At 41.2% G+C, this 13,985-nt stretch overlaps 1 protein-coding gene across 1 annotated transcript in view; it reads left to right on the top strand.

The window, feature by feature from the left end:
• The window catches only part of MYLK4 (myosin light chain kinase family member 4), a 34,529-nt gene extending 21,865 nt beyond the window's left edge, over positions 1–12,664 (top strand). The window contains exons 10-14 of the mRNA XM_068395820.1: positions 1,275–1,403; positions 1,924–2,076; positions 2,421–2,493; positions 4,518–4,587; positions 6,872–12,664. Coding sequence (XP_068251921.1) covers positions 1,275–1,403; positions 1,924–2,076; positions 2,421–2,493; positions 4,518–4,559 — 397 coding nt within the window. The 3' untranslated portion in view covers positions 4,560–4,587; positions 6,872–12,664. The remainder of the gene's footprint in view (positions 1–1,274; positions 1,404–1,923; positions 2,077–2,420; positions 2,494–4,517; positions 4,588–6,871) is intronic.
• The last annotated feature ends 1,321 nt before the right edge of the window (positions 12,665–13,985 follow it).

Below are 13,985 nucleotides of genomic sequence, written 5' to 3'. Positions count from 1 at the left end.
TGAAAAGAAATTCTTCCTAATGTCCAACCTGAACCTCCCCTGGAGAAGCTTGAGGCTGTGTCCTCTTGTCCTATCGCTAGTTGCCTGGGAGAAGAGGCCAGCTGCCACTTCACTACAACCTCCCTTCAGGTAGTTGTAGACCGCAATAAGGTCACCTCTGAGCCTCCTCTTCTCCAGGCTAAACAACCCCAGCTCCCTCAGCCATTCCTCATAGGACAGACCCTCCAGACCCTTCACCAGCTTGGTCGCCCTCCTCTGGACTCGCTCCAACACCTCAACATCTTTCTTGAAGTGCGGGGCCCAGAACTGAACACAGTACTCAAGATGCAGCCTCACCAGTGCCGAGTACAGAGGGACAATCACTTCCCTAGACCGGCTGGCTACACTATTCCTAATAGAGGCCAGGATGCCATTGGCCTTCTTGGCCACCTGGGCACACTGCTGGCTCATGTTTAGCCGGCTGTCGATCAGCACCCCCAGGTCTCTTTCTGCTGGGCCGCTTTCTAACAGCTCTTTCCCCAGCCTGTAGCGCTGCATGGGGTTGTTGTGGCCAAAGTGTAAGACCCGGCACTTGTTCTTGTTGAACCTCATGCCGTTGGTCTCGGCCCATCTATCTAATCTGTCCAGATCCCTCTGTAGGGCCTTCCTACCCTCCAACAGATGGACACCCCCATCCAGCTTGGTGTCATCTGCAAATTTGCTGAGGGTGCACTCAATCCCTACGTCTAGATCATCTATAAAGGTATTGAACAGCACCGGCCCCAGAACTGAGCCCTGGGGAACACCGCTAGTGACCGGCCGCCAGTTGGACTTTGCCCCATTCACCTGGTCTCTTGTCTCCAATGTTATGAGATTCTTCAAAAGGGAGTGTAGGAGACCATCAATGGCTGTTGCAACATATCCCATGCTATACCACTTTCTAGTTTAACTAGGTACCATAACCTCAGTGAAGGATTTAATGATTAAAAATTCCATGCCTATGACATGGAGAAGTCCCAAAAGGATGATAACAGCTGCTCTGAGGAGTCCTTGAAATCTGAATATGTTTCTTTGTATAGCAGTTGAGTTTTGCCCTGAAGTGTGATATAAATCTTGCAAACATTTTTCATTCTATATATGGGTGTATTTATTTTTACTTTGTACCTCTGTCTGTCCTTGTTTTCCTACTGAATTTCCTGCATGCTTCTGAAATGCCTCTAAGTGCTACACAACTTATGATGCAGCTTTAATTAGAGCTGTAATTGTTATCCTCTGTTAATGTTTCCATTTCCTAGGTATAAACCCAGGGAAAAACTTCGAGTTAACTTTGGGACTCCAGAATTCCTTGCTCCTGAAGTTGTGAATTATGAGTTTGTCTCTTTTCCTACAGACATGTGGAGTGTAGGGGTCATTGCTTACATGCTGTAAGTAGGATTCAGTACCTGCTTTGTAAGCTGTTTCTAGGTTGAACTGTGTCAGTCATCCAAATTTGTTGTTATACTGGAAGATTGACAAAATCTGTACCAAAATAGAAAATGTAGGCTTCTTTCCAAATTCCATATTCAGTAATTTCTCCTCTTTTCCAATCACCATGAACATTTCTTCTTTGTTTCACTGAGCATCTCTCATGAGTGTTTGGACATCACAATTCCAGAATAATGTAGACTGCTTGTTAAGTTCCCAGCAGGTATCTGCAAGAGTGGTCAGAGGTCTAGAAGATATCACCTACCATGAAAGAGAGTAGTGCTTGGTTTGTTAGGGAAGGAGGGTGATTGTTTAAACATGTAAATAGAAGAGAGAATGGGAATGGTCTGAAGACTTTCTTAGACAATAATGTGTTGCAAGATAGGCGAGGAGTGACAGAACAATCATAGATGGCACATCGGAAATCATGTACAGGAAGGGGAAAGACAGGAAGATTGAACTTACTTCTTTTTGCTTTAGTCTCAGTGGATTGTCTCCTTTTTTGGGTGATGATGACAATGAGACCCTCAACAATATCCTGTCCTGTAGCTGGGATTTTGAAGATGAGGAATTTCGAGATGTTTCTGATCAGGCCAAAGATTTCATCTCAAAGCTTCTCATCAAGGAAAAATGGTATATAATCCCTGTATCTTTGAAATGTGTGTTCTGTGCCATTATGTCACAGTTGTGTCACTTGTACTACTCTATTGAAGAACTATCATGACTTTTTAAAGTGTTTTACATCCACATAGAATATTATAATGCCACTTCATTGATGTTGTTCATTAAATCCATAAAATGATCTGAAGTTACCTGAATGTATTTTGTCTGTGAAACCAAACTTAACTTTATAGATTAACTGTTGTCTGGTGTAGTGTCCTGAAATGACAGCATTGCATGATGGCAGAACACATGAACTGTTGTTGAATTGCAAGATTCTAGGAAAAACACTTAATAGCACTCTGTTTTTTCCTTAGCTGGAGAATAAGTGCAACTGCTGCCTTAAAACACCCATGGTTATCAGATCACAAGCTCCACTGCAGACTTCAGGTGCCTAAATTTAAATATCCTTGTGCATTGTAGATCTGCTGTTGCCTTCTTGTGTTGCCACATCACTATTTGCTTTGACATTGTTCTTGTTTTTGAGTCCTCCTTGCTGCTGTATTTCTTGCTGCTGTGAGCCATGTGTGTCCCTTTGCTTTTATTTAGCTGTTATAATTTGCATGCTCACACTTGCTCATCAGTTCTTGCATGTCTGGGAAGAAATATATAGTTATGCAGTTGCTGTGTGTTGCAGAGTGGATCCATTTCGTAGCAAAATGGGACTATTTACAAAATGAGCACTGAATTACTATATGAAAAGAGTTTTCCAGCTGGGAATGGTTCTGCCTCCTACTTTGAAAACCCTTTCAGGCTCTCCTGAAGTTCCCCATGAGCGCTGTTAGATTTCATCCTACCTCTTCCCAGCGGATACCTTTCCCAACAGAGCATGGAACCTCAGCCAATGCACATCTTTGTACTTAAGCACCCTCTTGCCTTTTGAGGGTAGCCAGCTTAGTGGCCAACACAAAAGAAGTTGTTTGTTCACACGAACAATTCCACTGGGATGAGTTGGAGGATCAACAAAACTTAAATCTGGTGAAGGGTCTGGAGGGTATGACCTATGAGGAACAGCTGAGGGAGCTGGAGTTGTTTAGCCTGGAGAAGAAGAGGCTCAGAGGTGACCTTATTGCGGTCTACAACTACCTGAAGGGAGGTTGTAGTGAAGTGGCAGCTGGCCTCTTCTCCCAGGCAACTAGCGATAGGACAAGAGGACACAGCCTCAAGCTTCGCCAGGGGAGGTTCAGGTTGGACATTAGGAAGCATTTCTTTTCGGAAAGGGTCATTAGACATTGGAACGGGCTGCCCAGGGAGGTGGTGGAGTCACCATCTCTGGATGTGTTTAAGAAAAGACTGGACATAGCACTTAGTGCCATGGTGTAGTTGACATGGTGGTGTCAGGGCAATGGTTGGACTCGATGATCTCAGAGGTCTCTTCCAACCTGATTGATTCTGTGATTCTGTGAATATTCCTCTGTTAAGTAGTCAGTGAGTTTGGGAGATTCACACTATTGATGAGCTTGGTGTTGGCTGAATCTAAGTGGGTCCACTCTGTGATTCAGTGGTTCATGAGGGGATAATTTTAAGCAGGTTTCAGAATTTTTACAGTATTTGAAGTACAGTATTCACTTCCTCCTTGGCAGTCAAAGCACATCTATGATAAATAAAATGACTGCTGTATTGCCTAGGATGTATATGTCAAGGTGCCTTTTGAACTACAGCCATTGTTAAGAATTGAGAGACCATATTATTAATTAACAAAACAATCTTATTAAAATAAGAGCAAAGATTATGATGACAAGAAAGCAGTAGTAGCTCTGCTGACGAGATGGTATGTATTCTGGGCAGGATGAACTGAGTAGTGTCCTGACAGCTCTGTCCTTGCGAGATATTCCTGTTATACAGAGTAAGGATAACAAAAAGTAGTATAAAATGAGAAGTAATAACCATCAAATAAATTATTATAATTTTCATTGAAATTTAGTTTTCATTATAATCTCCCAGAACAGCAATTCCCATGAGATTATTAGATTTATAAGTGTGCATACACAGTAAAAATAAGAGAGTTTGTCAGAAGTAAATATGTCTTTAGAGGGTTTCATAGGATACAATTTGACTGCTTTAGTTGATCTCCAGTGAAGCTCCGATTCTGCAACCTGGGGAACAGGCTGTCTTTTCCAAATGCTGCAAGAACATGGGCTACTTACTTTCTGTGCTGGTTTCTAGCACCAATTTTCTTCTGGGGAAACCCTATCCTAATAGCAATCTTACAACTTATGTTGTCCTTTGTAGCTCCTCCCCCAGTATTTTTTGTTTATACTTCTTGAGCTTTACAAAAATAGCTTCACTAAACGTGCTGATGTTGCAGTGTTCTGCCATTATTACCTTAACTAGAGGTAAAATGTGATTGATCTTCAATTAATGCTCCACTAAGGGCATCTTTCTTTCTTTTTTTTGTTTTTCTTTTCACCTAGGAGGTGGCTAAAGGTGTGTCCCAAGCACCCTCGGCTCAATAAGCTCTCTGAAAGAGCTGCCAAACAGAAGGTTTGTTTCGTGTCCCAAGTGTTTCTTCAGGCATAAATACTGTAGCCCCTGCGGAAGGGATCAGTGGGCAGTCAAAAACCTTGCATGGTCCAAAGTACACGGTTCAAACTGTATTCACCATCCCTGCTGTTGTTTGGAAAGCATTCAAAATGTAAACTGGCCCTATCACTTGTACCAAGTCACAGCAATATGAAAAAAAAAATTGTATGTATGAAGCCATATGTGCTGCAAATCATGGCTATTTTAGAGGGAATAGTTATGCTCCCACTGGCTCTCATGGGGCAGGATTTCACCCAATAATTTTTCAGTGTTGAAAGCTTTCAGGTTTTCATGCTGTGGTTAGGAGTAGGCTTTTAAAAGGGTAGAAATATGAAAAGTAATTACTTTTTAGCAAAGGCACGGGCCAGACCCTGAGGGCAGCTCCAGTAACTGTAGTGAAAGTGAGGTGTCCCCTAAAAGAAGCTGCTCCACACTTTTGAGGACCCAATTCTGACAGGACACTTCTCTGCCCTTTTAGCTTGTAGCAACCCAAACAATTTTGACAGAGCATCTCTCTCTGTCCTTTTTTTCTGGCTCCCCGTCTTTGCCCTTTCATTAACAAACACTTCATTAGTGATTCTCAGGTTGGCTTGGTTGCCTTCCCTGGGGATCAGGGAGACTCAAGTCTGTTCTCATGTTCTGTTTCTGGTCTTTGACCAAAGCATACTCACTCAGCCACTTTGAAATCAGGCTGCCTCAGGCGGTACAGTGTCTCCATAAACCAGGACACCAATTCCCACAGCCCCTTTTACCAACTACCACAGAGTTTGGTGCCTCTGTTGAAGGACCATGGGAACCATGGGAATCAAAGGTTCTAGGGGCAGCTCTGGGCAAAACTCAGTAGAGGGTCAAGATGTGAATGAGGCTGAGAACACACACACTGTAAAACCACTTCCTTTTAGTCGTGCATCATGAGTAACAACCAGGGTGCCAAAATAAAAATAGTCCATTTCTCACCACAAGCAAGTTTTTAATACTGCCATCATCCATCATCTGCTTGGTAGGGCAAGTGATGTACTGGGTTTTGTTTGCAACAGGCTGTCCAGAAACATGTAAAAAAGAGAGTATTGTGAGAGGCTGAAATTTTTGTTCTGTTTTGGCTAAGTAAGATTAGAACAGATTTTATACAGCGTAGTGTAGTAACACAGAAGTTAATGATCTTTAAATGAGCTATCTTAGGGACTTGAAGCTGCCTTTCCATGGTACACTGGAGGTTGGTGAGGGCTGAGGTACCATTATTATATCCTACTTGCACTCTGAAGCCACCTAACTTCCTGATACGGTAATGTCTGAGCGTCAGCTTCTGTAGTGGGAATCCAGAGGGAGTGTGATCCTCAGCATTCATCCCCACATCACTGGTGCTGGAACAGGTTACATGAAGCTTTGATCCACCACCTGTATGTGCTTCTACGTAGTAGTTTTTTAAACAGGCTTTCCTGACCTGTTACAGGACTAGTGTTTTTATCTGTATTTCCCATTTCAAGCCATTAACTGCACAGCCACCAAATGGTGAAAATTCTCCCTCTCTAATGCAGGAGGCACTGTATTACACAATTTTCTGTTACAACCAAGATCAACTTGGAGACAAATTGACTGTCCAACAGCAGTCAAAATTATTTTTAAATCAACTTTTTATTGCTTTGTAACTTAGTAACCTACCCATGATCTAACCTGCAGGAAAACCTGGTTTTGGCTTTTGCAGTGTTATTTCCTCTGTGTGTGTTTTTATTTTTGGAGTTTATTTGAGTTTATTTAATGAGTCTATCATCTAAAGTCGTAGCAGTGCTTTGTTTTTAAAGAATCCCTTTAGCTATTTTTATCAGGCAAGTAGTATGGTTACAACATTTAACCCAAAATAATACACTCGAGTGCCAGTTGATTTAGACCTGGCATTATAAATGCCTGCAGTGGTAACACAAATAAATGGAGAGGTTTGCAGCATGCCTTTTCACGCTGTGATCTGTATGACAAGAGAGGCAAAAAAGCAGAGTAGCTGCATTTCAAGAGAGACCTCCAGAACCAGAATCATTTCTCCACTTAACAAAGAGGCCTTGTCTTTTTAATATTGTATAAAACATCTCACAAATGAGGTGGTGGGAAGAACCCTTTGTAAGCAAGAAACTTCAGCGCTGCTTTCTTTTCCTTATGCACAAAGAAACCACGATGTGGTTGTCCTAGAACGCTTAACCAAATAAAAAAGTATACTGCCGAATTAACTGGATTCTTGTTTTGGTTATTTTTGCAGAAAAGCTGCTGTGTGGTTACTGCTGCTAAGACATTTGAAAATATCAGCAGTCTTGGTGCTTTACCCCTCTGCCATGACCGAGACTTCTACTAAATGGACCAACAGCATTTTAGCTGCAGGACAAGTCCCAGCATTGCTGAGCTGCTGCTTCTCTATTCAGCTGTTGAAAGAAGGAAAGTATTTTCCAGGTTGCAGGAAGGTGTTTCTTCTGGAGCACCATGTTCTCCATGTCTGGGAATGCTACATTAGCTTGGTTTCATAACGAACTCCTCTCTATCTTGTCTTACATCCTTATTTACTTATCAAAGGCTCCTTAAGGTTGAAATTATCAGGTTAAATTGACTGTTTCTCATTTCAGCCCAGAAGGCAGTCTGTCACTCTGTTGTATCTGTAGCCAAGGTTGATTTGACACTGGAGTCAAATAATTTAAAAAAAAATAATTACAGCCAATTTAAAGCTGTCTTATGTAGAAGATTTGAAGTTTGTTTTTCCTGTCACACTAAAATGAGCTAAGGATTAGCTCAACCAAAGTTAAAGCCATGTTAATGTAACACCAGTGGAAATGAGAAATGGGGCTTTCTTTGCATGTAGGTGAATTTGCTGCAACTGTGGTATGATACATTTTTTTAGCCTGACGAATTACTGTTTGCTTTAAATACACATGGATTAATTAAACAAGAAAGAAAACGAGGCAAACAAGAAAGAAAACGAGGCACTATTCACTTGTACCCATGCAGACTCTGTTCTCCAATATGCAAGTATAATTCAGAGTTATTTTAACAGGGGGTGATTTTACACTAGCTAATTTGTTTAGTGCTAATAGGACTGATTAAGACCATTGGCAAAGAGGAGAGTCAGTCCTATGCTCATTATAACCTCTGGGTACAGGCCCAAATGAAAGTCCTCTGTTTTTCTGAAGTTTTCTTTTCTTATCTTGCTCAGAAGCCTTTCTGGTTCTTAGCTCAGTAAAATCTGGGAGTCAGAACAGCTGAATTCTTTACTTGAGATTGTTTGAGTATAGTTCATCATTAAGTGAATCTGAGTCTTAGTTGCCTAGCCTGAGGTTAAAATAATGAGACTTATTCCCTGCTGTATATGGCTTCCTGACTGCTTGGTTTCAAAACTACATAAATGCAAAGTATAGTGAGTATTTTATTCAATGATGCTGACATATTGTGATGCCTTTAGATTTTCTTTGATTAATCCAGTTCTGATCAAACTACGTATTAACATAACTATCTCTATATATTTATCTATACATTTCATATGTATTTATATTTAAATTATGTCTTTTTTTTAAAGGGGATCAACATAAAGACAGAACAGTATTATTCTTCACCACCCAATGAATTGTTTTTCATACCTTTGTCCTTTCTGGATAGCATTCATATTGAAATAAAAGGGGCCCATTAATGGGATGTCATGGCCATGACGTTCTCTACAGCCAGTTTGATCCAATGTTTTAAAGCCATTGTAGTGTTAGCAATCGAGAAGAAAACTCATCCACATGAAGAGAAAAGCAGGCACTTCTCTATTGCAGCGCTGGGGACACGGGGGATAGCTCCACCATACATGTCCAACGAAACATTAAAATCCATCAGTCTTTATACACTTTTCCTGTCGAGTCATTATTACATAAGTTCTTTTACATAAAAATGCATAGTATGCTCGCTCTTAAATTTAACCTTTACGATTGGTTCCGTTAATTATAACCTTATTGATGTTCTTATTCTAAAACAATCATTAGTCAGTTCTACTCTACTCATTGAAAACTATCCCTGATATTCAAATCAGGGTGGGAAGGGTAAGGGGGTTTCCAAGCAGTATAATTGTTGTCTGTGACGGTCTCCTTAGTTTCTTAAACAAAACATAGAAAACTCCAGTATCTTCCTGGTGAGGTTTCTCTGGTTACCTATTTCATACCTAACAGTTATCTATTTCAAACTTAACAGTGCCTATCTGTGTGCCTGTGGTTACCTATTTCAAACCTAACAGTGCTTATAATTACCTATTTCAAACCTAACAGTACCTATGGTTACCTATTTCAAACCTGACTCTTCTATATGATCAAATCTTGATTATTTTATCAGAGTATTTGCAACAATAGTAGATCTCTTAAGACTGCGCCTGTAAATGGATAGGGCTCCTTACAGCTGTGAAATCTAAGAAATACTGGTGTGTTGTACTAGTTGTTGCAAATACATGAGTCCCATTACTACTATCACACGACGACTCACCATGTAACTATGATACCATGTAGAGCCCTGCCACCTTCAAATCTTTATCTGTAGTCCTAACTAAAGTAAGCTTTGACTAGCAGAAATGGAAGTTTCTTTGGGAAAAAACTAAGCAGTCTCAAAGCAAGAAAATGAGCATATGACTTTTAGATAGAAACTGGGCTGCTTATTTTTAGTCACCATTTATGTTTGCCTGTGCAAAATAAATAGAAAAAGTACCTTTCTGTTGGGGCTGGAGTTCCCACTCCTGTTCTGACTTCTTTCAAGATATTGTAGCATTTTGTACAGTAAACAACTCAGTGATCAGACTAAAATGCAGCAGACCACTTTGGAATGACAAGATCTCCTTATGCACTTTAATGCCAGTATTGTAGGATTGGGTTGGAGGTTTTGTTTTTCCTGTGGTAGATTTTACATGGGTATGAATAAATTGCATGTCATTTTGAATCTTATTAACTATACTAAAATAACACTGTGACTAGAGTCTTATCTGCTTTGTTGTCAGTTGAATTAAGAGATTTATCATTTGTGGATATATACAGCTGAGTAGTAATTAAGAGCTTAGTGCCATAAAGATCAGCCCTGTGTTAGAGTGTGTTGCACTGAGTCTGCCACAAATCCTCCGAGAGCTGTAGGAGAAAGTGGCCTCTGTTACGCACATCCACAGAGCTGATCCGTACAGCGCTTTGTCAGAAATACATACACGTGAATTACTAGGGAGGGTGGAAGGGCCTGACGTATTTCACAGGCTAGGCCCTTTCAGAAGGCATGAGTTGAGGAGGGGGCACCTCACTAGCCCCTTGCTTGTGCAACAGGGCAGTGTGCTAATATACCCAAGGGATTTAACTTTCATTCTTACTGACATGAATAATGATGGTCACACTCTTGAGTCTTCTCTGTAAACTGTCCCACTGTTTCATCCTTGGAACAGCTCCTGTAGTGGGGGGATGAGGTTGAGGTGGGGACAGTTGGAGGAGGTTGGACTGAACGAGTCTCTACAGTGACTGAAGGTGCCATTTGGTGCCCAGGGTTAAGCACAAGCGTGGGCCTGCAGGTGTCCAGCAGAGGAGGAAAAAGTCCCAATCGTACTTCTTGTTATTGCCCCATAGACTCTAGATCTGCAGCACTGAGTCAGAAGGGAGGCGCATTACCAAGATCATTATCATTTCTAAGGGTAAAAAAATTATACTGCTGTGGAATTATCACTGCTATGTATAGTGATGTGCCTGAGAAAAATGTCTCCAGAGATGTGTGTTTGTATCTTTTCTGGCTGTTGTAATTTTAGTTGAATAACTTGACACAGCTTCTTTTTAGTGGCTTTCTAATTCTGTCTCATTGCACTTTGAGCAGCATGCTGTTTTGTGTGTGTGTGTGTGTGTGCGCATGCAAGTTTGGTTTTGGTTCTGTTTTCCTTAAATAAGTTCTGTAATGACTAATAACTAGAGACTGTTGTGTTAAATTATTGTTTCAACACATCATTATTTATTTTCTACTAGGTAATAATAATGTCAACTAGGTTGTAATAAGTCAACTGCATCTATATGTTTGCTTATTATCATTTTTGTTTGTTGTGTATTGGTTTACACAATTTCATTTGGAAACTGTGAATTACTGTGCTTGAGAGCAGGTTTGGGTGTGAATGGCACTGCACTAGCTGCCGTTACTCCATTTAGCTGTATACCCATGGACAGTCGGAGACGGCTGCAGGTACTACAAGAGTGATATAGAAACATCAGTTGTGGTGGAAGGGATAAAGTGTCAAGATGCAGTATTTGCTCTGGGCATACTATTGTATTCTTCCTGACAAGTAAAAATTAAAGGCCATATCATGGGAACATGGTGATTTATACTAGGTGACGATTTGACCCCTAGGTTTGCATACAGACTCCCTGCGGGACTGCAAAAAGGCAGAGGGCTTCATGTTCGGAAAGGCAGCTTTAGCAGTAATGTTACATAGGGGTTGTTCTGCGGGGACAACCTGCGGGAAGTCACTGGAAATTGAAGGCACTCTGTAGCTGACAGATTTTCCCACGGTCTCGGTTGTAACTGTACTCAGAAGAGCACAACTTTACTTGTCAGGCACTGAAAGACAGCTATCACCTGGCGCTTATAAGAGTTAGGATACTGTTATTCCCGTTTCTATAGATGCAGCAGAGAGACTCAGCTAGAGAAAATCTCAGAGAGTTTTGCCCAAGATATACTAGAATAGTCTAACATTAGCATCAGGATTAGAAGCAAATTTATTTGGCTCAAGGTGGGACACTAGTGGCTTTCCAAATCTTTTTTACATGTTGAACATCCTGGAGGCTATGAAATGGGTAAAAACCTTTACTGCAGAAATATGTCCATACTATCATGTCCATGTTTGTGAGCACCTGCAGCCAGTCACTCCCCTGAGTACCCTCACAGCATAAGCAATTGGCAATCTGTGATAATCCACTCTGGAGATTACAACAGAAGTGACTTCTTAATTTTTTTTCATATTCCTTCTAATGTCAGAAACTGTGTAAAGTTAAAGCCCAAGCTAAATTCTGCTATAACTTGATTCCAACCAGGAATAACAGTGCAGCTCCACAGAATTAAGTAAGGGAACTGCTTGGTCCACCTTTTGTGATGTGAGTAGCACAAGAGCCCAGTTTAACACCTCCCCTCCCCCCAAAAAAATCTACTTTGCACCAGTCTTGACCAGTAAAAATAAAAAGAACCTTAATTTTTTAACAACTAAGGAATCTCAATCAAGATACAGTTTTTTCTGCAGTGGTTAAATTGCTGCAGTAAGAATCAAGGTATTTTAGCGCCTTCAACTTAATGCTGACATTATAAATCACTGACAGTCTCTTTCAGCAAAATGGTCCCCGCCAGCAGGAGTTGTGAGAAAAGCAGGTGTTTGTCAGCTCTTCTCCATTGATGGGGTCCTGAAAACATCCCGTCCCCTTCCCCTGGTCCCACCAGTGAGCAGGGCAAGTCTTAGTTTGTGAACTCTTAATATGTGATAACGATTGCAGTTCTGCTTAGTGTCAAACCCACAGCAGTGATGAATGAACACCGATGCTCCAAGCTCCTTCCAGGAGGATGCCACATCTTCACATACTGCTTTTATTGTCACCAATAGATACTTGTCGTTGTGTCTTGTCGTTGTGTCTTGTGTGAATAAAACTAAACACTGCATGAATCCGTTTAGGGACATTAGACTGTTTCACCTTCCATGAAGGCTTGGTAGCTGAACAACTAACTACCTGTTTCATATCTTAGATGAAGACTGGTAGAGATAATGCTTTGTAAATATGTTGTTTAGCTATGTCCGTAGAGTTAGTGATTACATTTTAGTGCAGCAGAACTAATGGTTGTGTATCCCACAGCAACTTCTCTTAAATTCAGATGGCAGGCATGTGAGAACTAAATTATGAAGCACGTGGATTTTCGTGTACCATATCACTTTGGCTTGCATATCTGGTTTTGTAGATTAACTCCTGTATCTCTGGTATGTGTTCTTTTGTGAAAAACACAAAGCAATCTTGTAAAAAGATGACTGAGGAATAAATGCTGATTTTGTTTACTCCAGGCTTTTTGTATGCTGTATTTAATGTGCCTGTCATTTATACTAGTAAGTAATGGAAAGAAACACGGCCTTTTTCCCAACTGCTGTCTCTAGACACATGAAGATAAAAGAAGAGTAATTTCCATTGAAACAAATATACCTAAGTCAAAGGTTTGCTCAGGCTCACAGCTTGTACTCACCCCTTGTACGAAAGCCTCAGCTCTTTCTGCAAATAACTAGGACTTGAGGTGCTCTTGGCTGCAATCTTGCTGCAAGTCCTTAGACCAGTTTACTAAGGACAAAAGAAGAGATTACTGACATTTCTGGTGCTCAGTCACTCAAGGGAACTGTTGTCGCTCTTTTCTCCCTAAATTGCCACACTTGTTGACTTGTTGTTCAGCATTGCTATCTGGGGAATGCACTTCAACCTTACCCCATCTAGGAGTTCACTGACTAACAGAACACAGAATCACAGAATGATTAAGGGTTGGAAGGGACCTCTGGAGATCATCTAGTCCAACCCCCTGCCAAAGCAGGTTCCCCTAGAGCATGTTGCACAGGGTTGCGTCCAGGCGGGTTTTGAATCTCTCCAGAGAAGGAGACTCCACAACCTCCCTGGGCAACCTGTTCCAGTGCTCTGTCACCCTCAAAGTAAAGAAGTTCCTCCTCATATTCAGATGGAACTTCCCATGTTTCAGCTTGTGCCCATTGCCCCTTGTCCTGTCACTGGGCACCACTGAGAAAAGTCTGGCCCCTTCCTCTTGACACTTACCCCTAAGGCATTTGTAAGTGTTGATAAGATCCCCCCTCAGTCTTCTCTTCTCCAATCTGAACAGACACAGCTCTCTCAGCCTCTCCTCATAAGAGAGATGTTCCAGTCCTCTGATCATCTTTGTAGCCCTTCGCTGGACTCTCTCTAGTAATTCCTTATCTATTCCTTAACAGCCTGAAATCAGAAGGAATGTTTCCTGCAGAGTTAAATCAACCTTAAACTGGGCTGGCTAGTGAAAAACTGAAGAGCAAGAGCAAAAATTGAGAAAAAAGTTACAGGGTAAGAAAGCAGGAAGCAACCTCTGACTGGCACTGGCCTATATTCAGTAAGTAACACTTTTTCTGCATGGTTTATCCACAACTCTGGTTGCAGTACTTGAGACATTCACCGTGCTTGAGGAGTAACTTTGGCTTCTTACACTCAGAGGCTCCCATTTAATATCAGCCTGTGTTTGACAAGCCTGAGCTTTGCAGGTGTAAGATCTAAGTGTACAACAAGACACCCTCCTGATTGAGCTGTAAGTTAAATCAACCAAAGAGTTTCACTCATGCTCCAGGGAGCTCAGCA

Source organism: Nyctibius grandis, chromosome 3 (assembly GCF_013368605.1).
Source record: "Nyctibius grandis isolate bNycGra1 chromosome 3, bNycGra1.pri, whole genome shotgun sequence".
Taxonomy (NCBI): domain Eukaryota; kingdom Metazoa; phylum Chordata; class Aves; order Nyctibiiformes; family Nyctibiidae; genus Nyctibius; species Nyctibius grandis.
Note: the sequence above shows the minus strand (reverse complement) of the source record. Positions and strands in the feature narration are given on the sequence as shown.